The 25,027-nt window shown below is 43.6% G+C and overlaps 1 protein-coding gene across 1 annotated transcript in view; it reads left to right on the top strand.

Moving 5' to 3' along the window:
* The window catches only part of ATP10D (ATPase phospholipid transporting 10D (putative)), a gene marked incomplete at its 3' end in the record, with an annotated part of 176,005 nt that overhangs the window by 119,744 nt on the left and 31,234 nt on the right, over positions 1-25,027 (top strand). The window contains exons 12-17 of the mRNA XM_082252624.1: positions 1,611-2,196; positions 9,228-9,331; positions 14,535-14,661; positions 21,472-21,656; positions 24,273-24,540; positions 24,626-24,702. Coding sequence (XP_082108750.1) covers positions 1,611-2,196; positions 9,228-9,331; positions 14,535-14,661; positions 21,472-21,656; positions 24,273-24,540; positions 24,626-24,702 — 1,347 coding nt within the window. The remainder of the gene's footprint in view (positions 1-1,610; positions 2,197-9,227; positions 9,332-14,534; positions 14,662-21,471; positions 21,657-24,272; positions 24,541-24,625; positions 24,703-25,027) is intronic.

Below are 25,027 nucleotides of genomic sequence, written 5' to 3'. Positions count from 1 at the left end.
AGAGATTTCCCTTTTACTCCTGTTCCAGTGGCACCCTGTCACGTGTCACTAATACAGGAATCAAGGGCAAAGGGAGGACCTCAACAAAACATGAAAGATGATTTAAGCCTAATACACACGTGCTGAATGATGGGTGGCATCGACCGGTTCTATAGAAATCGGCCGACATTCAGCCTGTGTGTACTGGAGTCAGTTCTAAAGGAGCATGACTGAAAGAGGTCTGCTGATCAGCTCCCGATCAGTGCTCTCAGCCAATGGCTTCATTAGAGTGTTCTGACAGGGGGGTGTCCCCCTGTCGGAACACAATAGAACAGCAGAGGCGATAGCTCTACTACAGATAGTACAGTTGGTCTCCCTGAGCTGTCAATAAAAACCAACTAGTGTGTACAAGGCTTAACACTTCACTCTCTGCTATTAGGTGCCCAAATCAAGGATTATGTTGTCATTCTGTCCCAATGACGGGATATTTGGCAGTGATGGGATATTTCCCAAGCAGGGGCACATACAAGGGTAGAGTACCGTATTCTTTTAAACTGAGCCAAACAAGGCTGGGCACAAGCTAGGGAAGGAGTGAATGTCAAAATGTACATACATGTTGGTATAAATAAGGAGTGGTGGTATAAATACAAACTGTGGCCCTCCAGCTGTTGCAAAACTACAAATCCCATCATTCCTCTGCCTCTGGGTGTCATGCTTGTGGCTGTAAGTCTTGCTATGCCTCATGGGACTTGTAGTTCTGCAACATCTGGAGGGCCACATTTTGCATATCCCTGATATATACTATAGCCCTGACTTATGTGCTTATTTAAAGGTGGCTGCAAGGTATGGGTATTTTATACATATTGACATAAATGCCCCACTTTTCCACTCCGTCCAATTGGAGAATGCTTTGCATTTGTTTAGGAAATACAAAACATTCTCTGAATTACGTGAGATGTGAATGGGGGGGGGGGGGGGGGGAAGTACCGCGCTTCAGGGAAAATGTAGACGTAAATTAGAAAAATGTGTGTTTTACAATCCTTGTGAGTATAAATCAATATTTGAATAGATAAATAAAAAGAAATATAAACCGTGATAGTGCCAATAGAACACATTTTTCTAATTTAAGTCTACATTTTCCCTGAAGCCCGGTACTCCTCACCCCCCCCCCCCCCCCCTTCACATCTACCGTTAACTGTATGGTTTACAGTAACTGGTACTCGCAGCATTAAGGGTATCCCCACCACCAACCCTCAAGACAGTGCGAGACTCACACCTATATATATATATATATATATATATATATATATATATATATATATACTAATTCTCTGAATTACGCCTCTGCTGAGTGGCTGAGCTCCTGGGTTCAGAATGAAGCAAGCCAGCCGCTCCGCACAGGACCTTGAAGCAAGTGGAGATCACTGAAGTAGCAGCTTTGGGGGGGCATCAGTTAGGTAAGGTGTATATAGTTGCATTGGTCCAAGCTTGAAAAATGTAACTGTATAAAATATCCATGCCTGGAATTCTTCTTTAAGTGACAAGTGCTCTTTAACGGTCTTACCTTTGATCAGAAGCTGTTGCAGTTACATCAGTGTGTAATTGTTGTTGCCTTTATGATTTGCAAACAGGTAAGAATGCCATCACTAATCCGAAGCCCAATGAAATCTCTGGAGGAAATCAAGCAGATGTTTCAGAGGTTCTCTGTACGAAAGATAAGCGCAACCTCACTTCTGAGTGCAAAAGATTCTTCTTCAGAATCCTCCAATAACTTTGTGTACAAACTGCCCTTTTTCAGCAAAATGAAGCTAACTTCTCCGGTTGAGGGGGACAAAACCTTGGAGGCCAGCTTAGACTCTAGCGGGGAGACATTGCCAGAAGGCCTGGAGAAATCTGACCTTACAGATCCTGTTGATGACAATGATAAGCCTAGTACATGCGAGGTGGACTATGAGGCCGAGTCTCCTGATGAAGCTGCACTGGTATATGCTGCCAGAGCTTATAAATGCATTCTTATGTCCCGGACTCCTGATCAAGTCACTGTAGAGCTGGGCACTGTTGGGTCCTTGACATTTCAGCTGCTGCACATTCTACCCTTTGATTCTGTCAGAAAAAGGATGTCCATTGTAGTTCGCCATCCACTAGCAAATAAGGTTGTGGTGTACACAAAAGGAGCAGATTCTGTTATAATGGATCTCCTATCCCCAACATCAGAAGGTAAGCTTTGCACCCTTTTATATTTTATAATACAATTTGATTATTCATTAAGATAGTGATAACCAATATATGAAACCAAAAATAAGGATAGCTGGCCATCAGAAGGAATAGTCAACTGAATTAATGAGGAAACGTGGGTGACGCTGCTCCAGGTGAATGAATTAAGCTTGTTGCAGCTCCACGTGTGGGTGCTAGCCCCAGCTCGCCTCCGAGAAACCAGATTTAAGAGAAGAAATGGCTGCACACCATATCGGAGCTCAAGTACATTTATTGAATGATCAAAGTGACTTACACCAAACGATAGCAAAAGCAGAAGGATGACGCGTTTCACACAATAATACTGTGCCTAATCATAATCTAAAAGAAAACAACAAGAGAAGGGCACACCGACCTAGTGCATTACCACTAAAAAAATTAACATTTTTAAAAGGTATATATTATACTCACAAAACAATTGTAGATCTCACGCATGTCAACATATCAACACACGATCTCCAAGGTAGCAAAGGCACTGCGCGGTGCTGGATAGCATGCAGTGACCCGCATGAGTCTGCTAGGGCTAGGCTGACGCGTTTTCGAGGGTGAACCCTCTTCCTCAGAGCTGGCTCTGAGCAAAAAAGGGTTCACCTTCGAAACACATCAGCCTAGCCCTAGCAGACTCATGCGGATCACTGCATGCTATCCAGCACCGCGCAGTGCCTTTGCTACCTTGGAGATCGTGTGTTGATATGTTGACATGCGTGAGATCTACAATTGTTTTGTGAGTATATTATATACCTTTTAAAAATGTTAATAAATCCTTTTAGTGGTAATGCACTAGGTCGGTGCGCTCTTCTCTTGTTGTCTTTTAGTGTGTTTCAGATACCCTTGGTCCTGAGGGGGCAGCAAGACCATAAGCAATACCAACTTAAAGCGGAGTTCCGACGTCACTTCCTCCCTTGCATTGCGTCCTGGGAGACGAGCATCATCAATCCCAGGATGCAATGGGAGCGGCCCCGGCCGCTACTCTGATTGCCGATCGCAATCTACTGCGCATGCTCGAGATTGCAATCGGCATTCTGGGTAGCTGAAACCAGGAAGAAGGACACAGCGGATTCAGACGCCCACACCGGAGATGACCGCGCTCTTCAATCAATTTCAAAGGTAAGTATCTTTATTTAATAACTGTAATGGCCTGTAATGTGGGGTTAGTGTTAAAGTAATAGGGGATAGTTTAGGATTGGGGGGGGTATTTTTAGTAAAAAAAGTGTTTGTGGCCGGAACTCCGCTTTTAAGTCCACTTGAACATCTATATACATTTTATTCCCCCATCATACACCACTCGAGCGCAGGAGATATGTTTTAAACTTTGGAGATTCCTAATCATCATCTGCCTATACTATCGTCTGGTGTATGTCACTTTGATCATTCAATAAATGTACTCGACCTCCGATATGGTGTGCAGCCATTTCTTCTATTGAATCTACTGAATTAATTTCAGATCTACTGTGTTGCTGATTTGTATCTGAATTTGGTAGATGCAGTTAGAACTTATGATTCCCGCCTCAGTGTTTCACTAACCTGGATCAGGAATTCACCCCCCACTGACTCTACTGGCTGCATGGTTGGTTTAGGTCAGTGACTCACTAATTAGTGAAAAAAGATGGGTGACAGACCTGGAATATCCACTTTGAAAAACAAGTCCACAATGGCATCTCCCATTTCTAATGTCTAAGATTTGCAGTTGGTACATGTTGAGAGTGCAACAAAAATATATACAGTATGGCAGAGCCCATAAATTCCCTGAAGGCTCTAAAGCAAGGGGTTAATATGTGCGCTAGGTCTGTTTTTGTAATGTGCACAATGTGAGGTTTTTTTTTTTTCAGTAAGCGAATTCAAAACCAGTCATCACTAGTTATGAATCAGATTTCAGTTTAGCTGTGTTTAGATTAGATTTCCAGCCAAAACGGTTTAGTAATGAAGTGGTTAAAAAGGATAGTGCCTCATATCTCTACTATCAAACAAAAGAAAAATGCACTGGAATGGGACTTTTGAGGCACAACATATATCTAAAAACACCATTTATTTGATCTCTATATTAATAAATGGATTTCCCACATTAATCCACAAAATATAAATTGTAGTACGAATGTTAAAACATTAATGTGATAAAGCAAAAATTGTATCAGATTCCTTTGTGGCCCGATGCATTTAATGGACTTGATCCACTTTTTCAGGAGCCGTTCATAGAGTTTATTCACATAATCTAAACAAAAACCAACAAAATTATTCAAAATTCATCATCCCGGTAATGATGGAATAATACATTTTTAATCATTTTGATTGTTTTTGTTTAGAATATTATGTGAATAAGCATTTTTGACAGCTCCTGAAGAAGTAAATCAAGTCCATGAAACGTGTCAAGCCAAAAGGAATCAATCGTTTCTGATACAATTTTTTTACTTTATCGCATTGATGTTTTAGCATTTGTGTTACATGTGGATATTCCATTAAATGTTGTGCATTAATGTGGGAAATCTGTTTTAGGATTATTGGTATAAAATAAATGGTGTTCTAGATATATATTGTGCCTTAAAAGTCCTAATCCAGTAAAAAACAATTTTTGGTAGTTAAAGCGGTCATATACTGCCGGAAAAAAAAAAACAGACCCTGCAAGACAAAGGCATAATGAGCTAGTATGCATCGCATACTAGCTCATTATGAAATACTTACCTTAAAACGAAGCACCGACACGGACCCCCAGACACCGCTGTGGGAGCTGTCATAATCTCTCGGTGTCTCTTCCGGGTTCGGCGGCTCCGGTGCTGTGAGTGGCCAAAGCTGCAATGATGTCACTCCCGCGCGGCAAGGAGCTCTGAAGGTCCGCCGGACCATGCGCCGCTAGCGTCAGCGGCTGCATGCAGGGCAAATATCTCCTAAACCGTGCCGGTTTAGGAGATATTAATTGTACCTACAGGTAAGCCTTATTATAGGCTTACCTGTAGGTAAAAGTAAAAAAAAAATGAGTATACTACCGCTTTAAGGGGTTAGAACCTCTTCTAGATTTTTATTGTTGTGTTCCCATTCTGAAGATTCTCCTTTTTTAATTTGTCCGGTACCCACTGTGAAAAGAATGAAAATGCAGGAAAATTCCAAATGTTGCAGTTGCTACTGGAACAGGAGGTGAAGGGAAATCTTCAGTTTTTAGGGCACTTGTTCTAGTGACGGCTTTCAAAATTTCCACCACTTTGGGAACATTAACCATTTTTATTAGTCTCTCATCCAGATAGGTTTTGTTTAGAATAGCTTGGGCATAGTTTAAGACCAAAGTAGGTTTTGTTGTATGTGTGTTATCCATTTAGTTTTTTTTGTTGTTGCTAATTAGGTCTGTCTCTTACAAGGATTACTGAGAAAATTACACTGGTTCAGTAAAAATGATGTATACCCAAGAATAAAAGAATTCTGGAACACAATACTTTATGCTGACATGTTCTTCAGTTGGATTGCTTCTTTACATGTTCCAATCTTAGAATGTATAAATTGTATATTTGACAATCCCTCTTATGTGCCAATATTCAATGGCTGTAGATTTACAGCTGGACGTTTAGACTTTGAATTGTAGAGTACATCATTATTTATTGATGACAGCTTGGTCAATACCTGTCATCTCGGCTGCAACAATAAATACAGTGTCAATGACCCAGTCATCGCAGGACATTAATATTCTGTCATTGAGTAGCATCAGGTGGCTACAGCTACCCAGATACCACCGTTCTTATGAGAAGAAAGATGTTTGACCATCTCAGTCAACTTTTTCTTTAGCATACCTTTTTATATTGCCTGACTCATGGCAAAGCCATCATTCCTATTGTGTATTAAAGTGATACTAAGCACACACATTGCCCCTTCTATTTCTGTATGTGGATGATGGCACTGTAATTATTTTAGTTTGGAAAAACTATCAAAGTACCTTTTTTCTAATTGATATCCAGCTGTCACATGACCCAGATCTTTCCCAGCCTGTCTGCAGTAAAATGTAAGCAGGAGGAGCTTCTAGTCTAGTACATGTTAAATAAAAAATGCCTTTGGAATACAAAGTAAAAATAATTTAATATAACGGTTTTAAATTGTCATACAAATATATATTTGAAATCAAATCCAAATTATTTTTGGCAATAACATGGTGTGGACGTATTCCAGCCTGTGTCTTAAAATAACCGGAAATAATAGGGAGGTGAAGCCTTCATTAAAGCGTAACTCCACTTTTGTTGAGAAAAAACATTCCCCTCTGGGTGATCTATGTACATTACAAGGTTTTTAACAAACTTTGTTGCAGATTCCTACCTTTTGTTATTCTGAAGAAATCATTGTTTGTTCCTCTGTGTCTCTGTGCTGAGTGGGTCAAATGGGAGTGGTTTCATAGTGATCTGTCAGCTGTGGCAGCTGCAGGGCTCTAATGAGGAAATCGGCTGGGCCTGCATCCTATTAGACGTGTTCCTATTGGAAGTTTCTCACCAAAAATGACATTTTTGTTGCAGAGGATGCCAGAAATCTGACTTATTGTATCTTAGTGTAGACTTCTGGGAAAATTGTTGAGCCAATCACACAAGCAGGAAATTATGTTTCTGGGGTGTGGTCATTATACATTCTGTGTACAGAACTGCTCTGGGTAGCCATGTTGCATTGCATTTTCAGAAAATTACAACAGCTGCAGATTGAAAAGGAAAGGTAATTTTTAATCAATTACAATATGATTTGTGTTGCAGTTGTATACGCTATACATTTTTTTTTTTTTTTTTCTCACCACGAAAGTGGAGTTACCCTTTAACCACTTTAGCCCCGGAGGATTTGGCTGCTCAATGACCAGGCCCTATTTTGCGATTCGGCACTGCGTGATTTTAACGGACTATTGCGCGGTCGTGCGACGCTTTACCCAAAGGAAATTGACGTCCTTTTTTTCCCACAAACAGAGCTTTCTTTTAGTGGTATTTGATCACCTGTGCGATTTTTTTTTTTTTTTATTTTTATTTTTTTTCACGCTATAAACAAAAATGAGCGACAATTTTGAAAAAAATTATATTTTTCACATTCTTTTATAATTTTATATGAAATTCTCAAAAAAAATTTAAAAATCTAGATTTTTTAACATTTTAGGCCAATTTGTTTTCTGCTACATATTTTTGGTACAAAAATAGCAATAAGCGTATTTTGATTGGTTTGCGCAAAAGTTATTGTGTTTACTAACTACAGGAAAGATTTATGTCTTTTTTTTTTTTACTAGTAATGGCAGCCATCTGCGATTTCTTTTTTTGCAGGACTGCGACATTGCGGCGGACAGATTGGACCCCTAACTGACATTTTTGACACTTTTGGGGGTACCAGTGACATTGCTACAGTAATCAGTGCTATAAATATGCACTGTTACTGTAAAAATGACACTGGCAGGGAAGGGGTTAACAGTATGGGTTATCAAGGGGTTAAATGTATCCCTAGGGGTGTGATTCTAACTGGAGGGGTTGGGCTTGTGAAGTAATCAGAGACATGCGATCCTATATAGCAGGATCACATAGCCTCTGTGAACACTTCAGGGAGAATGACAGACAGCTGTGTTTACATCAGCCATCTGTCTTTTTGGTCAGCGGGGGGAGATTGCGAGTGGTCGGCGGCCATCAGAGCCGCATTTCACACGCACTGGCTCCCCGGCTGACGAGCTGGGGCGGGAGCGTGCCGCTGGTGGCGTGCGCTCGCCCCCTAGAGTCTCCTGAGCGAGTGACATAGTTCTACGTCGGTTTGCCCAGGAGCGGCTGCCTGCCGCAGTAAATCTGCGGTGGGCGTTCGTTAATTGGTTAAGCTACATGTAATATCCCACCCCCTTTGTGTTTAGCTGGTTAGTGGGCATGCAAGAGGGAGGGAGTGGGCCGTCATTTACCATGTTTGTGCCTCTATAGTCACATGGGCTGCTCAAATGTAAAATGGAGGAAATGCTCCACAAAGAAACTCACTGAAAACGGAGAATATGCAGAGCTGCCAACACTGCTCTGCAAAATCCCCAGCTAAATTGGAGACATGGACAGAAGGGGCAGCGGGATCAACCAGGTTTTTGCAGAATACAGAAAACAAATATCATAGTGACTGAGTATGAACTGCATGTAATATACCGTTTATTGATAGTTTTTTATGATGTGGGCTCAGTGACACTTGAAGATAAGACCTCCTGTGTTGTGGTTATTTTATTAATGATACCTGATGGCTCCAAATCACTGGTGCCCAACTTTTGGCCCTTTGATGCTTTGTGTGACTTTTGGCCCCCAGCCGTCAGTTGTGTGAGTTGGGAGCATTGCTTTGTAGAGGGACTGTAATGGCAGTGGACTTCAGCAGTAACATGTCCACAGTCTCAGACTCTCTTCTGCAGCAGGTGTCCAGTTTCCAACCACACTCTTGGTATGACCACAGTTTGACAATTATTGTTGGCATGTCTGCAGTCTCGACCATTTACTATATTATGTCTGGAGTCTCTGATAGTCTTTTTTGTAGCATCACATAGTATACTGCATATTATGTGTGGTCTTTTGGTAATGTCAAGGCTGGTGGTTGAGGCCCCCTGTATCATGAGCGTTGACCACTGCACTTCTAGACACTGCTAATTTTAGCAGGTCCATAATAACTTACTTTAAATGTACTTCATGTAGTAGTCATGCCCACCAGAACCCTACGTTAGCAGTGTTTTTTTTTTTTCTGTGTGCCATAGAATTATTTTCTGTTGCTCACCTCCCTCTGTTTTTTCACCTGACTTTGCAGCTAGAAAACTGAAAAACCTGCTGGTAATACCTGGTATTGCAACACAACCAAAAATACTACGATTCTCAATGGCATGGTTTCACATGCCTCGCTTAATAATTTACCATCCTCAAACCATGCTGTATTTTTTCTTCAGTTATGATCAATGTGAAACCTAAAATGACAAATGGACTGAATGTATTTATTGTATTATATGCCGATAGGTATAGTAAGTTCACTTTATGAATCATGTGTCACATATATTGTACATTTAGATAACAAAACAGACGTCTTGCAAACTGACATCCGAATGTTAACACAAAGACATTTAGATGGATATGCCAGAAGCGGACTCCGCACTTTATGTATTGCTAAAAAGGTAAAGATAAGCTTGTTTTTCCACATTTCTGCAATTTGTTCTGTAAATCAGATTATAATAGTTGGCAGCCTATTTGTATATAAATCATGGGCACATTGCATTATCTGACCTGGAACTCTCCGTTACCAAAGCCCAACAAGCAGTTTGAAATAATGCCCTCTCTACTTGTAAATTGTACCTGTTGCATGCATACCATAAATCATTATGCATGTCATCCTATAATCGCTCATGCAGCATATAAGGAAGTCTCTTGTACCGACTGTGTGTTGTGGGTGTGTAGGCTCTTCCTGTATTCCTGCATTGTTAGATTGATGTACAGAGCAGCAGAAATACCATTTCACGACTGATGGGAAAGTTAACTGTTCTGCTCACTCCTGAGTGTTCCTGTATGATATCCTTGCATTTCATCTTGTATATGGTCTAGACCAGTGTTTCTCAACCTTTTATCAGTCAAGGCACCCTTTTAAAATATAGACAATCTCAAAGCACCCTTTAAAATTTGCATCTTCAGGTGCCACATTTTAATATGTAAAAAGAATATTCTAATAGTTTTTATATAATGCAGCAACATCCACACATAGGACACCCGACGTTAGAGGTGATTTTTTTCTTCCAAAGCAAATACACTTTCTCTATCGTCCATTGACAGATGCAGCCTCCTCTTCATGAGCAGTGTGGGCTATGCTGCCATCTGCAGGAGTAGTCTAGGCAGTATGTTAGTACAAAGTTTTAGCATATACATGCCCACGGGGCTGTCCCTCCAGACATAACCCTCACAGACACAACCCAGCACATCAGTTTGTTTCTGCCTAGAGAAGGAGTAGGACCTAGGTTCCCTGTTGAGACCCCGGTTTCAGTTTTTTTGTTCTTTTCAGAATATTTTCTTTTCTTTCTCTTTAGTCACTTGCTAGCTAGTGTTTAGGGAAGTATTTCCTGGTGATCTACAAGCAACGATGCCGGCTGGGGCTTCACACTGGATAATCTAGATCCTTATGGTCCCCCAACCTGGCTACAAGCGGGAGCAGGTTATAGTCCCAACCTAGGCCTAGCCACAACAGTGCCCCTTTTCCGGATGGTGATGAGTCTGCGAGCGGATGCCTCGCCAGGACGCGATGACCTGGAATGTCCTGAGTCGTAGCGTACCCCTTGGCTGGCAGCACCCACACTTCGGGTGGAAGGCAGTCTGCCTGAAGCGGAGCCCACCCGGTCCATGTTATGGTGAGTAAATGTACCCCCCTTACCCCTGCTGGCCTTGGGGGGGGGATGTGTGCCCTCCCCTGGGGATAATGGGATTTGTGCCTCCCAAAAGATCCCCCTGGCCTGCCCGGTACCTGGTCGGTGTGTATTATCCTCCCCCCTTCCCTGTCCCTGCAGTGGCTGTGTGTCTGGAGCTCCTGGTGCCCTGGGGGGGGGGGGGGAGGGGGTGTGACATGGTACCTTGGGCTTGCTGGTTCCTGTGGCCTCCATGTGTCGGTCCCTGGCCGCAAGGCTCGCCATGGGCGCCGCCATCTAAAGTGTGCGCAATGTGATTTTTTTTTTCCCCCCCATAGATTGGATGGGGCAGCCATTTTCCCTGAGCTTCCTATTGATCTGTATGGGCAACCATTTTTGTGTAGCTCTTGCTATGCTGAGCAGCGTGACCTTTCTTCAGGCGACATCACTTCCTGTGCATTTGTTTCCTGCTGCTGGCCGAGGTCACTTTTTGTCTCTCCATGCTGCTGGAACAATCAGGAAGACGGTTTGTTCAGTGAGAAAAGTTCAGTTGGTTTGTAGCCAGGTCTGGGGATCCTCTGGCCAAAGCCACAGATGCTCTGGTGGCTCCTTGGAGCCAGTATCGGCTGATTTATGCCTTTTTCTCCGCTCGTACTCCTGCCGCAATTTCTTCGCTGTGTGGCGAAGGAAGACATTCCGGTCGTTCTGGTGGCACCAGACTGGCCTCGGCGATCTTGGTACGCAGAGCTGGTAAAAATGGTCGTGGATCCTCCATGGCATCTTCCTCTGTGGGAAGATGTACTTTCTCAAGGATTGATCTTGCATCCTGCTTTACGGTCGCTGGCTTTAACGGCTTGGCTGTTGAAAGAAGGTGTTCCAAGGATAAAGGTCTCTCTGACTCTGTGATTCCGACTATTTTGAAGGCGAGGAAGTCGACTTCCAGGAAGATGTATCATCGTACGTGGAAATCGTACATTACATGGTGTTTGCTGCAACTGCACCCTCGCTTGTTTTCTATAGCTAGGATTTTGGCCTTTTTACAAAATGGGGTTGAGCAGCGCTTGGCGTTGGGTACTATGAAGGGCCAGGTGTCGACCTTGGCTATTTACTTCCAACATTCGTTGGCTACTAATAGCTTGATCAGCACTTTCATCCAGGTGGTGCGTCATCTGGCTCCTCTGAGGAGATCCCCGTTGCCACTGTGGGATCTCAATCTGGTTTTGTCTCTTCAAAAGCCTTACTTTGAGAATATTAGAGAGATTTCTCTGCTTAACTTGTCAGATGGTTGCCTTCCTAGAGGCTATCACTTCTGCTCGCAGAGTTTCTGAGTTGGCGGCGCTATCCTGTCCGCCTTATTTGGTGGTCCACAGGGATAAAGAGGTCCTTCCGCCAAAAGAGTCTTTTCTCCCTAAGGGGATGTCGGATTTTCATTTTAATAAAGACATTGTGTTGCCTTCCTTTGTTCTAAGCCTCAACATCCCAAGGAGATTGCCTTGTACTCTTTGGATGGGATTCGGGCGATAAGGGTTTATCTGACAGTTACCGAGTCCTTTAGTAACTCACTCTCTCTTTGTCCTTATGGACGGTCCTCGCAAAGGTTTGGCTGCGTCCACTGCGACCATTTCGAGATGGATCAGGCAGACGGTTGTTCAGGCTTATTCACTCAAGGGTCAGGCTCCTCCTTTCCCTGTGAAGGCTCATTCTACTAGAGTGCTGAGTGCTTCTTGGGCTTTTCACCATCAGGTCTCGGTTGTACAAGTTTGTAAGGCAGCGACTTGGTCGTCTGTGCACAGCTTTACCAAATTTTACAAGGTGGATTTGTTGGCTTCTTGGTATGCCTCTTTTGGCCGCAAGGTTTTGCAGGCTGCTGTTTCATAAGAGAATATTTTTTTCTTATTCTCTTAGGGGTCTTTTACCTGGGTGAGCTCATATTGTTTTGGTTGAGCTTCATGTTACCCAGTTGGCTAGGTTTATCCTTTGGAGTTTACATCCCGTTCTGATTGCGTTTTCCCACCCCTCATGCCTATACTGCTTTGGGACTTCCCGCATAGCGCATGAAGATGAGGCTGCGTCTGTCAATGGACGATAGTGAAAATAAGATTTTTCTAAGATCTTACTGTAAAATCTTTCTCTGATGTCCATTGAAAGACGCAGCACCCGCCCCTCTGAAATGGGATGGTTTTTTGTCTTCACTGCTTGCAACTAAACTGATGTGCTGGGTTGTGTCTGTGAGGGTTATGTCTGGAGGGACACCCCTGTGGGGGCCTATATGCTAAAACTTTGTACTAACGTACTGTCTAGATTACTCCTGCAGGTGGCAGCATAGTCCACACAGCTCATGAAGATGAGGCTGCGTCTGTCAATGGACATCAGAGAAAAAGATTTTACGGTAAGATCTTACAAAAAAACGTATTTTTGTACACTGGTACTGACTAGTATTCCAATATTTTCTCTTCACCCTCAATTTCTCTCCATTACTCACCTAATGTCACCCCAGTACTGAGGGAGAGGGGCACGGGAGGGTCCAAAAAGGATGCTGGGGAGGGTCCAAAAAGGATGCTGCGGAGGCAACAGACATCCTTCTTATCAACTGATGACATCATTTGTTGTTAGGATGCCAGTGTGTAGAAAGTCGTAATGGTGCAAAATGAAAACCTGTAGCTTGTGTAACTAGCAGGCAGGCTTCGTCCACCTGCTGGCTTCTATACAGTTTTTGATACATTTTTAGGCATTTTGCCAAGGACCCCTTGAAGAAGCCTCAAGACACCCTGGTTGAAAAAGGCTGGTTTAGGATTTACAGTTGTCCACAGGTCCTAAACAAACTATGCATGAATTTCTCCAGACTCAGTCATAAAATCTTGTGCTTGTATTGCATACAATATTTTTTGGATTAGAAATGCAGTCCTGAACTCTAAAGGGAAAGTATAACGCATTTTTATTGATTACCTATTTTCAGTTATTTATTTAATGTGTTTTAAAAAGTGCAGCCAAAAGAAAAAACACACACAAAAATCAAAAGTGACATAAAAAAGACATAACTTCCCGTCAGGAGAAGATGTCCCTTGTGCTGATACCTCTTCTGTTAGGTGAAATCCTGCTCCATTCATTTCACATGCTTGCTCTTCCATATTCATTTTGTAATTTAGGGATTTGAAGACAAGTCACTAGAAGCAGGTACCTTAGCTACTACAATGGCTCTCAGGATGATTTAGTAAAGGTGTTGAGAATATTCACTCAAATTGTAAAAAGGAAAGGGACATTGCGCTCGCAGGTCAGACTCAGCGGCCAACGCATCAATTGACATTATCCATAAAATGAAGGATAAATCCCACCTCTCTTAACCATGGGAGACACTTACTACTCCCATGTAACTATTTGCTAAAATTCAAGAGGTAGCTTGGTGTAGTGAGATGTCCGCCAGTCAGATGAAGTGTTTGGAATGCATAGCACCGTGGAACGCATACGCAGTAAGTATTTTTTGGTCGGAACGTCACTTCCGTTAAACAATATGATAGGTAGCGGTAATCTGATAGAACACCAGCCTATACGTGTCTAAATATAATAGGCATTTGTATTTTTTGTTGGATATTGGTGTGCATCCCGTCTCTAACCATCTCCTGTAGTAGAGCCTTCTGGGTACCTCCCACAGCCCTTCTCTTCCCAGGCTATGTACAGTACAGTGATGATGTCACTGCTACTTTTACAAGGTAATGTCTAAGTTTACACATTTGCATTTTGGGCATGTGACAATGGACAAATGCATGGGCAAATACACACCTGTGCATTTGGTCCACACAAATTGGATTTATTTCCTTTATAATCTGTAGTGGAATATATTTCAATAAAAAAAATGTTAGTGCCTGGAGTTCAGCTTTAATTTCAGGAACATATTGTAACACTATCCAGCCCCTAAATTGGTGTGTTTTTATAAAACGTGAACCCGTACTTTTAAAATGTGTTTGTAAAGCTACTTCTGGCCTGTTTTGTGCAGGTGATGAATGACGGCGAGTATGCCGAATGGTTACAATCCCACTTTCTAGCAGAAACCAGTATTGACAATCGAGAAGAGCTCCTGTACGAGTCTGCGCTTCGTCTGGAAACCAATCTTACGTTACTTGGTAAGCCTGTTCTTTCTACATCTTGTAAAACCTGTACGGAGTTGCTGAACTTCCACATCAGATATTTGTAAAGGCATAACAGGTTGGTGAGGTTACTAAAAGGACATGTTTTTATAGAAACTCTAGTTCTTTGTAATAAAAGGTAGCATGACACTTTTTAGAGTGTACCTACAGATATACAGAGAAGCAGTTTAATGGAGTCAGTAGTTTTAACCCTGTAAGTGTTTGTTCATTATATTCCCTTAAGTCAGCCATAGATGGTTCAAAGCTCTGCCTGTTCAGCAGGAACCAGCCAAGATTTAAATCCATGCATGGGCAGGCTGAATCTTCCTAAGTTCACTACATACAGTATACAGTGCTGTGTATCGGCATCTTCCATACGAGAACTTCCTGTTCCATTTCTGGAACAAAATCAAGTTGGGCTTGAGCACTGCACAGCCATTCACAGGAACCTCTGTATTTTTGTGGATGAATACGAAGCTTCCTTTGACTGAGGTGGAGATCACCAGATCATCTGCCTGCTTCTCTGTCTCAGCCAATCAGAGGAAGCAACCCGCTCAGTCTATGACTGGCCTTAGATTGGTTAGGACTAAAAGTGTATACAAGGGTTCTAATGTTTTAGACAGGTGGCTCTCCACTTCTTGGTATCTTGGTATGGTCTTCAAAGCGGATTCCAACCCAAAATTCAAACATGTAATGAGCGATGAGTTTGGTTACTACCAAACTCCTTCCGAAATGCTACTCCCCGGCTCATGCTGATCCTTCTGCTTCAGTAATTTAGTATTTCATGTATATATTGTTTTCCAGATTGGGGAATCTGACGATACTGAAGTCACAGGATCAGTTTCATGGTTAAGGAGCTAATTATCAGAATCAGGCCTGCAAAAACAACCTATATTTCTCTCTCTGACACTTCACTTTAAAAACAAGGCTCACATCTCTATAATTTTAATGCATATTTGCCAGAATCGTACCCACAAGAATATAAGATAGGAAACTTGTCTCATACAGTGCTCTCTGGGGATTTCTAAGCCATACAGCCACTGTTTACACTAAGCGAATTGAAGACCTTGACACTTTGGCTATTTCTGATAGAACCCTCCCCCTCCGCAAATTATATTGATTGATCTACACTTCCTCGCCAACTTCCTGCTCTGTCAGAGCCCCTCACTTATAATTCCCCAAACCAGGTAAGCTCCAACAATGGAGCTTATTCTCACAGTGGACCCCCCCCAGAGTGCATCAGTGAGTAAAACATGGGATCTGCAAAGGTGGGTTATTGGGAGATAGTGTCAATATTCTCTGAATTAACAAAATGGAAAATTGATGGTGTCTTTTTTCGTAAATGGAGGCATTCAGAATTTTCCTCTCTACAAGGTTCCACGTGGCAGAATTTTATTATTCTCTCAGAAAACAGCAGAGCAAAGCATTCCTCCAGTTACATGTCCAACGCAGAAAATGAGAAAAGGAAATTGCCCGATGTAAATATAGTTGTTCTGGGACAGGACCCTTTAGCACCAAGGGTAAAGATTTAAAGATATCTTTCCAAGTCTTGAAAAACCTTTCCGTTCTCAGGGCACCCCTGCTAAAATGTCTGTATCTACAATTCATGATGCATTAATGTGATAGTCAGTGGGAAGAATGCTCCTTACAGTGAAAAAATAGCTTATTGCTCGAGGAACCCTAGAGTTCCATGGATTCCTGGTTGAGAAACCCTGCCGTAAACCTTCTGTTTCCTAGTTTGATTTCAGCTCTTCGACCGGAATGTGGTTTTCTTGATTTTTCTGCCCAGTTCAAGTATACAGAATATACTGTATTTTTCCTTGCACTGGATTAGATGTATTCTGCTGTGTGGGTTAGCCTCTCAGCCACAGTCTGTTAGTATGTCTGACCTCTTGGAGCCCTTTGAAGACACCTAGGAGGACTCCTGTGGCCGCTTCTCTGGTTGGAACTGGTTTCTATGTACTCTGAGGCAGGGGACCTCTGTTTTCTGCCTGCAATATTACAGGCAGCATTGTGTGCTCCTGCTCTGGAGAAGTTGTTAGTCTCCCATTCCTTGGTACAGCTTTAGAATGTTCCAGTGGTTAGAGATCAAAATCTTGCTTGGGCCCTTCAATAAATGGAAGAGGTAGAATTTTTGTACTCGCCGCAAAATCCTTTTCTTTGAGTTCATGGAAGGGCTCAGCACCCACCACTCTGGTTGTTTTTTTTGTTGGCCCCCTGTGGCTGGTTATTCTCTGGGGACTGCTTGTGAGTGAGCATTCTCTAGCAGATGAGGGTTTTGCCGCCATCAGTGCGTCACCCTTTTGGTTGTGTTTTTTTCTTTTTTTTTGGCTCGTGTCCTGCTCCTAAAGGTGGTGCTATAACCCAATCGTTAGAATTCAAGATGTACCGTTTTGAATAACTCAAAGAAAAGGATTTTTATAGCGAGTACACAAAACCCATTTCTCTTTCGTTCGACGGACACAGCACTCCATAAATCATAACTACTGGGTAATATTGTCTCCTCCAGGTGTAGGACTAGGCAGAACAAAAAACACCTGGCTACACCCATGAGCCACCCTTTGCTGGTATATTATCCCCCTCTCTGCTAATAGGTATTCAGTTGTAATCTGTCTAGCCAGGAGTAAAGACCTAGGCTCCCTGCTGGGATCTTTGATGCTAGCATTTTTTTTCTCCCTCCTTGCATCGTTTGTCTTTTTTCCCTTGGGAAATCTACAATCAACTGCTAGGCTGGGTAATCTAGATCCGGTAGTCCCCCAAGCCCAGCCAGCGAGCACGTGCAGACCGCAGCCTCACAGACAGAGGCTGGCCGACGAGTTAAACATCTCGCAGGGTCGCATGCGACCGGGCACTGGTCCGAGTCGCAGCGTTCCTTTGGCTGACGGCTCCCCCACTTCGTTGGCGAGGAGTTCTGTCTGGAGCGTCAGCCGTACCTGTGGAAGGGTAAGTACAGTCCCCACTCTCCTTTTTTGGGTGGTTTTGGGATGGACACAGGCACCCTCCTGAAATGGTCGGGCCTGCCTGCGGGTTCCCTCCTTCCATCCTAAAGTCCCTCGGTTGAATGGGCTTCACCCCCCGCCATGGGGGTCCCAGGGCAGGCAGCGGAGATCCCTGGGTGTCTCCCCCCATCATTCCCTTTCAGCAAAAGTCTTGGGGTGGTGTGTGTCCTGCCCTGGCGGTATGGTCAGGAAGTTCCAGTGCAATGGGTGCAGCGGAGACCCCTAGGTGCATGCCCTACTGTGTGTGGGTATGGTGCAGTTTGGGGGTCCGCAGTGCAGAGCGCACAGCGCAGTTCCCCTAAAAGTTATCCCTGCCTAGGGTGTACAGTACCTTTTTAGTGGGGGGGTCCCTTTGCAGAGGGCACAGCAGTTTGAAAGGCACAGTGTGTTCCTGGGCAGCATGCTTTCGGCAGCCAGGGGCCATGTATGGGAAGTCCGATGTCATGGCATCCATTTTCCCTTGGCTTGGCTGGTCTTCGGCCGGCAGCCATGTTTTTGCAGCCCGGTGACGTCATGGTGGCCATTTTTTCTTAGTTGGCGAGACACTGCTGATGGTCGAAACCTCGTGAAGAGACCGGAGCTCCTCCTCTTCCTCCTCTGTCTTCCCTTCCTGTCCTGGGATATATGAAGCAGATGGCGTCCATAGGTTGCTGGGTCTGAATTTTTGGCGTTCTCCGGTCCGTAGGGTCCTTAGGGGGGTCCCTGTTATCTCTCTCTTTCTCTGCTGATAGTTACCCTGAGCTTTGGGGGGGATCCTTTAGTGGTGCCAAAAGATCGTTTGTACTGCAAGGTCTTCCTTTCCTTGATGGAGCCTCAGGGTCACATCTCTCATGGAGGTGGCAGGTCCCTCAGGAATCCCAGCTTCCCATGGTTGCACTGATGGCAGTCCTGCAGTTCTTAGTATCCCGGGTGGAAGTGGCGTGTGGGCAAAAGCCCAGGAGGAAGCATCCCCTGCTCAGTCTGTCTCATCTGATTCTGAGCCTAATGCTTCCGTGGCCACGGCCCGTCCAGGGGGGCTTAATATCACACCCCAGGTCCATCCGATAGCGAGGATGATTACTCCATGGTCGCAGCGAATTAAAAAGCGCTAGTAGAGGCACTTATTCCTGCAGTGCGTGAAACTTTATAAATGGAGGATTAGGCTGATGGGGCCATGGACCTGGCTGTGTCTTTTGGTACGCATAAGTCACCTCGCACTCCAAAGGTGTTTCGTTCTGTGCCTTGTTTTGATTGGTTGTTCCTTTTCCCTATAGGTAAACCTAAGTTACCCTATGTGGTCCCCAAACATTTTTGCAGCACGTTACACTTTTGAGGAACAACTTTTAAAAAAGTGGATTGGTCCACCCGTGGTGGACCCTCCTGTTTCCTGGTTGAACAAAGCAACCATGATCCCAGAGGAATACCCGCACTTTAAAGATCCGGCTGACAGGAAAGTGGAGGCTGTGGCACACAGCATGTTTACTATGGCTGGTTCGACATTGCGACCAGTCTTGGCCTCAGCCTTGGTGTCTCAGTCCCTAACTGAATGAGCCAAGCTTTTGCGCAAGGGCTTGGGGGGTGAGCAGGTTCCTGCTGCTTATGTTGATTGAGCGGACCAGTTGGTTCATGGGCTGCAGTTTTTTTGTGATGCGGCTTTGGATACAGCTCCTGTGCTGTCCAAACTTTCTGTTTCAGCAGTGGTTTTAATAAATAAGGCGCATGCTGTGGCTTAAGAATTGGTCTGGAGACCAAACCTCTAAGAAAGCTCTCATTGATCTGCTTTTTAAGGTGATTGCCTGTTTGGGGCTACTTTGGATGACATCATTAAGTGTCTCACAGGGGGGAGGAGAGTACCTTTGTGCCACAGTCTAGGAAAGGGAAGGAGCCTCGTTGCATCTGGGGCCCTCTTTCTCAGCTCCATAGAAAATTAGTTTGCTTCCGGGATTAAGAATAAGGGAAATTGATCCTTCAAGTCTTCCCCAGGAGGTTCCAAGCAATCTTGGTCTGGTAAGCCTAGAGCTAGCTTCTTTGGACCCGCAGACAAGACCCCTTGAGCATGAAGGTCTGCCTCACCCATTACAGGGGTGGGGGGACATCTTCACTGGTTTCCGGCCCCGTGGACCTCCTTCATAAGCGTCAAGGGGATCAACTAAATTATTATTTTGAGGGTACCAAAAAAAAAGAGGGCAAAGTTTGTCAATTTTGGGATTTTTAGGCCCCAGGTTACTTATGTGAATAGAATTCCTGCAAAGGTTCGGATGACGTCCGAAATACCTAAGGTCCCCCCATATTCCTGTCCGAGGAAATTGCATTACCTTGGGGAACCACAGGCCATGATTCACTGGCTGCTATCACACAGACAGTTTTCTCTCCTGACTTGCATGCAAGTTCTGGGTCTGCTGGTATCCACCTTCAAGACAGTTCTGACAGTCCTACATGTACTTCTTTCAGCGACGCCTAGCCACGCACTCTTTAGTTCGTACCTTCATTCAGGGGGTTCAACCTGTGGCTCCACCTGTACGGTCTCTTTTGCCAGCGTGGGATTTAAACTCTCGATTTGTTCTCTGTTCTCAGGAACCTCCATTTAAGAATATTCGGGAGATTCCCTTGCCTATGTTGTCCCAGAAGGTGGCATTCTTGGTGGCTATTACCCCGACCCACAGAGTTTCGGAGTTGGCGGCACTATCCTGTCCTCACTATTTAGTGGTCTATAGATATAAAGTGGTTCCTAGTCCCTGTCGGTCATTCCTGCCCAAAGTTGTCTCTGACTTCCATTTTAATGAGGACATTGTGTTGCCGCCTTTGTGTCCCAAGCCAGCTCATCCAAAGGAATTTGCTTTGCATACCTTTTGATGTGGTTCAGGCGATCCCGGTTGTATTCGGCAGCTACGGAGTCCTTTTGGAGGTCACTCACGTTTTGTGGTTACGGACGGACCAAGGAATGGGCTGGCCTCTTCTTTGGCTACCATCTCCAGATGGATCAGACAGACAGTAACTCGGGCTTATTCTAATAAATGTCAGGTTCCTGCTTTTCCTGTCACGGAGCATTCTTCTTGGGCACTGAGTACTTATTGGGCCTTCCGTCAACAAGCATCGGTTTCTCAAGTTTGCAAGGCGGCCACTTGGTCATTGGTGCATACTTTCACCGAATTCTACAAAGTTGAAGTTTTGACATCTGCGGAAGCTTCTTTTGGCCGCAAAGTTTGCAAGCTGCTGTTTGAGAGGGGCTGTTCCCTCTTGAGGGGTGTTTTTCTTTAAATGTTTATTTTTCACAGCCCCTATGACCGAGTTAAGGCTCCTGTGTCCTGGTTAGGGCTCTTTTGTTTAGCCTTTGGTTATTTTCCCCACCCCTCATTTTCCTTTTGGCACTGCTTTTGGACGTCCCAGTAGTTATGATCTAGGGAGCGATGTGTCCGTTCTATGAGCGAAAGATAAAATGGGATTTTTGTACTTACTGTAAAAACCATTTCTCTGAGTTCATCAACAGCACAGCACCCTCCCTTCTAAGGAGTTTTTGATACTTCTAATACTGCTTGCTACTAAACTGATTACCTAGAGCAGAGGAGTGGGTTATATACCAAGCTGAGGACGGCCCATGGGCGTAGCCAGGTGTTTTTTGTTTTGCCTAGTCCTACTCCCGGAGTATGCAATATAACCCAGTAGTTATGATTTATGGAGCGCTGTGTCTTTTTCAAAGCAATTCAGACTTGCCTGACTAAAACAGGAATGTTTTGTTCCTCTTGACTTTATAAATCAAGTCTGGTTTCGCCTGGAATTTAGTGCTCTCTGTGGTATCAATTTATATTCTCCAAAAACCTAAAACTTTCAGGTGCCACCGGAATAGAGGATCGACTGCAGGATGGAGTTGCAGATACGATAGAATCCTTGAGAGAAGCTGCTATTAAAATCTGGATGCTTACGGGGGACAAGGAAGAAACCGCAGTAAATATTGCTTATGCCTGCAAGCTGCTGGAGCACAGTGACAGGATTCTGACCCTGAGCAGACTGGACAATGTGAGTATGAAGCTATTTTAAAGGAACCCTGCTGTTAAAGTATATGGGGTGCTGCCATTGTGGAACTCCTAAAATGGACCTGAAACAAATAGACCTTCAGTTTAGAATCTAAAAGGAAAAATTCTGATTTATGTATTTTTTTCTGAATCAGTAAGGCTAGGTTTACACTGATGCAGGGCAATTTTGATGTGATTTTCAAGCACAATTGCAGTGCAGCTTGATGCCATTTGCATACAGTTGCGATTTCTGTGCTGTGGAAGAAAACCTGCTGGAATCATATGATCGTAAGACGGATAAGAGCATTCTCATGTCTTGATTCTTGAATGCATTCCCAGTCTATGGACCACAAAATCGCCAAAGAACAGTACCCTTTCCCAAAAGGAATCGGGCTCCATAAGCTTGTTTCCCTTGTCATGTGATTCAGTACGTTCTGATTCACATCAGTGTGAACCAGGACTAACTGAATCTTACAGCCAGGCAACTAATATTCAGAAAGGAATGTCCACAGTGGTGGTCTCTGTTTGACTTGGAACAAATTTAATTTAAGTTATAAAAATCTCCAGGTCTTCTGATTGACCACAGTGTGTGCTATCTGGTTAAGTAGACCTTTGTCTTAATGTGTACAGTAACTGTTCACTAGATGAATATAGCGGTAAGCCAGCAAAAAAAATCCCATTATAAAAATACCATACCAAATATTATTATTCTGTCCAGTCATGGGGTAGGACGATTAGGTACCCTCCCCTGGCAAGCAGGACTGTGCTTTGTGTCAATGATTTGTAAATCGTAGGACTGGGTGGACAAACCTACAAATACAAATTCTTTGGTAGATAAGACATCTCTCCAAAATGTTTTTCATTTGTGTATTTAGCGGTTTGTCTGGTGTTAAACCTAAGTGCTGGTTCACACTGTTCCGACTTGTCAGGCGACCTGGTCGCCTGACAAGTCGTGCTCCATTCAGTGCAATTGGAACCGTTCTAATAGGAGCGATTCAAGTCGGTCCGACTTAGAAAAAGGTTGCTGCACTACTTTTGGCCGAAGTTGGAGCGACTTGCATTGACTTCCATTATGTGAAGTCGGTGCAAGCCGCGCCGAAGTCGCGGTGCACGGCGACTTCATTAAGTCGCCCCGAAGTCGTGTCCCCATAGTGTGAACCGACTCTAATAAAGGTATTGTTTTCTTTTCCATTTTATAAATGTTTGTAATGGAAAGTTCAAGTAGTTTAAAAATAGTGAAACATACAAAGATTGGTGATCTAAACAGGGGAAAGCTGGCAAAGTCTATCAAAAACCAAAATTGCATTTAAGCCTCTTTGAAAATGGATAGACACCATGTTTACGATGAAGTAGATTTTTAGCAACATAGACTTGATGTTAAAGAAAATCCAATTGTCGTGCTCCTATATCTTTCACCATATTGTTTATGAAGTCATACCTGCCTGGTCTCCTCCCTCTGACGGGTTTCACTCCAAGCAGAGATCAGTCGGTGACTTGGTGTTTATAGATTTGTAAAATCTAACAAAAAAATAATTTTCTGAGCTTTTTTTTTTCTTTCTACAATGTAAGCTTTTTTCATGAATCTTGATGAATATTGTTATGTGTTCTCTTTTCTAATGATTGTCTAATGGTTTATAGCCTTGTAGCATATGTTTGAGTGGTCCTATTGTAGAAGTGTCACTACCAAGGGGAACATCATATACTTCAGAGGTGCTCAACCTTTTGGGAAAGGCGTAGGTGCACTGTTGTGCACACGCGTGAAAGCACTTTTGAACTCAACGAGTGTGCGTAGCCCCCCACACCGAGGCCACTTGTATTAAAGTGTAACCTTTATTCAAATTTTATAAAATGTATTGACTGTGTGTATGTATTTACTTCAAGGGAGTATTGAAGTAAAGTAAATACATACAAACATTTAATATCATTTGAATAAAGGTTATGTTTTAATACCAGTGGCCTTGGTGCATGGGGATATGCACCCTCGTTTAGTTTAAAAGTATTTGATTGCCACTATAGGTATTATTTTCTGCTACTCAAGGCATTAGTAAGTACAACCTGTGTAAAAGCAGCCTAATAACACTTTGTAGAAGTGTTGTTATGCCTATTGCAAAAGTGCAGTGTATGTGATGTTTAATACACCAACCTGTTCCTCTTCTAGCTCCTGTTGGCATCGATCTCCAGGCTGCTAGAAAGGTCCCAGGCAAAGTGCACTTGGTATCACTTGGCCTTGGACAGGAGCCAGGGCTACAGAGGAAGCATCAGCTTATGCGGCTCCTGTTTCCTCCACTGCTGGCTCTGGCTCCATCTCTATGCATTCTGATGCTCTGGGTTGGAGGGTCGGCAACCCGTTGCTCGCGATCTGGGCTTGCTGACTTGCAATCCCAGAGCATGGGCATGCACATCCCTAGTTTGGAGGTCATGGGCCACATCTGGTGGCTCCATGGGCCACATATTGATCACCCCTGATGTCCTTTTTTATTTCTGGAATATTCACATCAGACAGCACCCTGTATAAATGCAAAATGTGTACCCTATTTACAGTTCAGCAAAAAGAACATACATTTCCCGATATTTGCTGTATATAGCTAAACACTCACTTCCACTCTCTGGTCTACTTCAGGGAACTTGTGAAGTGTTGATGAATCACATGCTTGCTGAGATCGAAAGCCATGTTAACTCAAGTGACCCTTTGAAGAAAGAGCAGCACTTTGCCTTGATCATAGATGGAAGGAGCCTGGAGTTTGCACTGCAGGAAGCCCTACAGCATAGGTTCCTCTACCTCACCCAGCAATGCAGAGCTGTCATCTGCTGCAGGGCAACTCCGCTGCAAAAGAGCCAAGTGGTTAAACTGGTCCGGAATAATTTGCAGGTCATGACTCTAGCCATCGGTTAGTATACCTATACTGGTTCGCCTTTAAATGTATTTATTTTTCTTTTAGTTTTCTTTACCCCACTTTTAATTTATGTTTCAAGGTGATGGTGCCAATGATGTGAGCATGATTCAGGTAGCTGACGTTGGGATTGGCATTTCTGGCCAAGAAGGCATGCAGGTACTGATTAACTTCCACCAACTAAAATCATACTATTGACTTGTATGACTTTAAAATTAGAACCCCAATTATAACAGTCTGCTTATTTTATGTATGCTTGGTAAAAGTGTTTTTCCAGCTATGCCAAACAGAGCACCCTACTGTCAGTATGCAGCATGTTTAGCATTTCTGCTGTGCAATTGATGCCACCAACACCCATGTAGAGTGTTTTGGTTGTAGTTCCCATGCACATAAGATGTATAGGATCAGCATATCTGCATATGACAATGTAGAGATGCAAATTGGACATTAACCCAAATTTTAATGAAGAGGGTAAAAGAAATAG

Source organism: Pelophylax lessonae (genome assembly GCF_965119305.1).
Source record: "Pelophylax lessonae genome assembly, chromosome: 1".
Taxonomy (NCBI): domain Eukaryota; kingdom Metazoa; phylum Chordata; class Amphibia; order Anura; family Ranidae; genus Pelophylax; species Pelophylax lessonae.
This window is presented reverse-complemented; position numbering and strand designations above follow the sequence as displayed.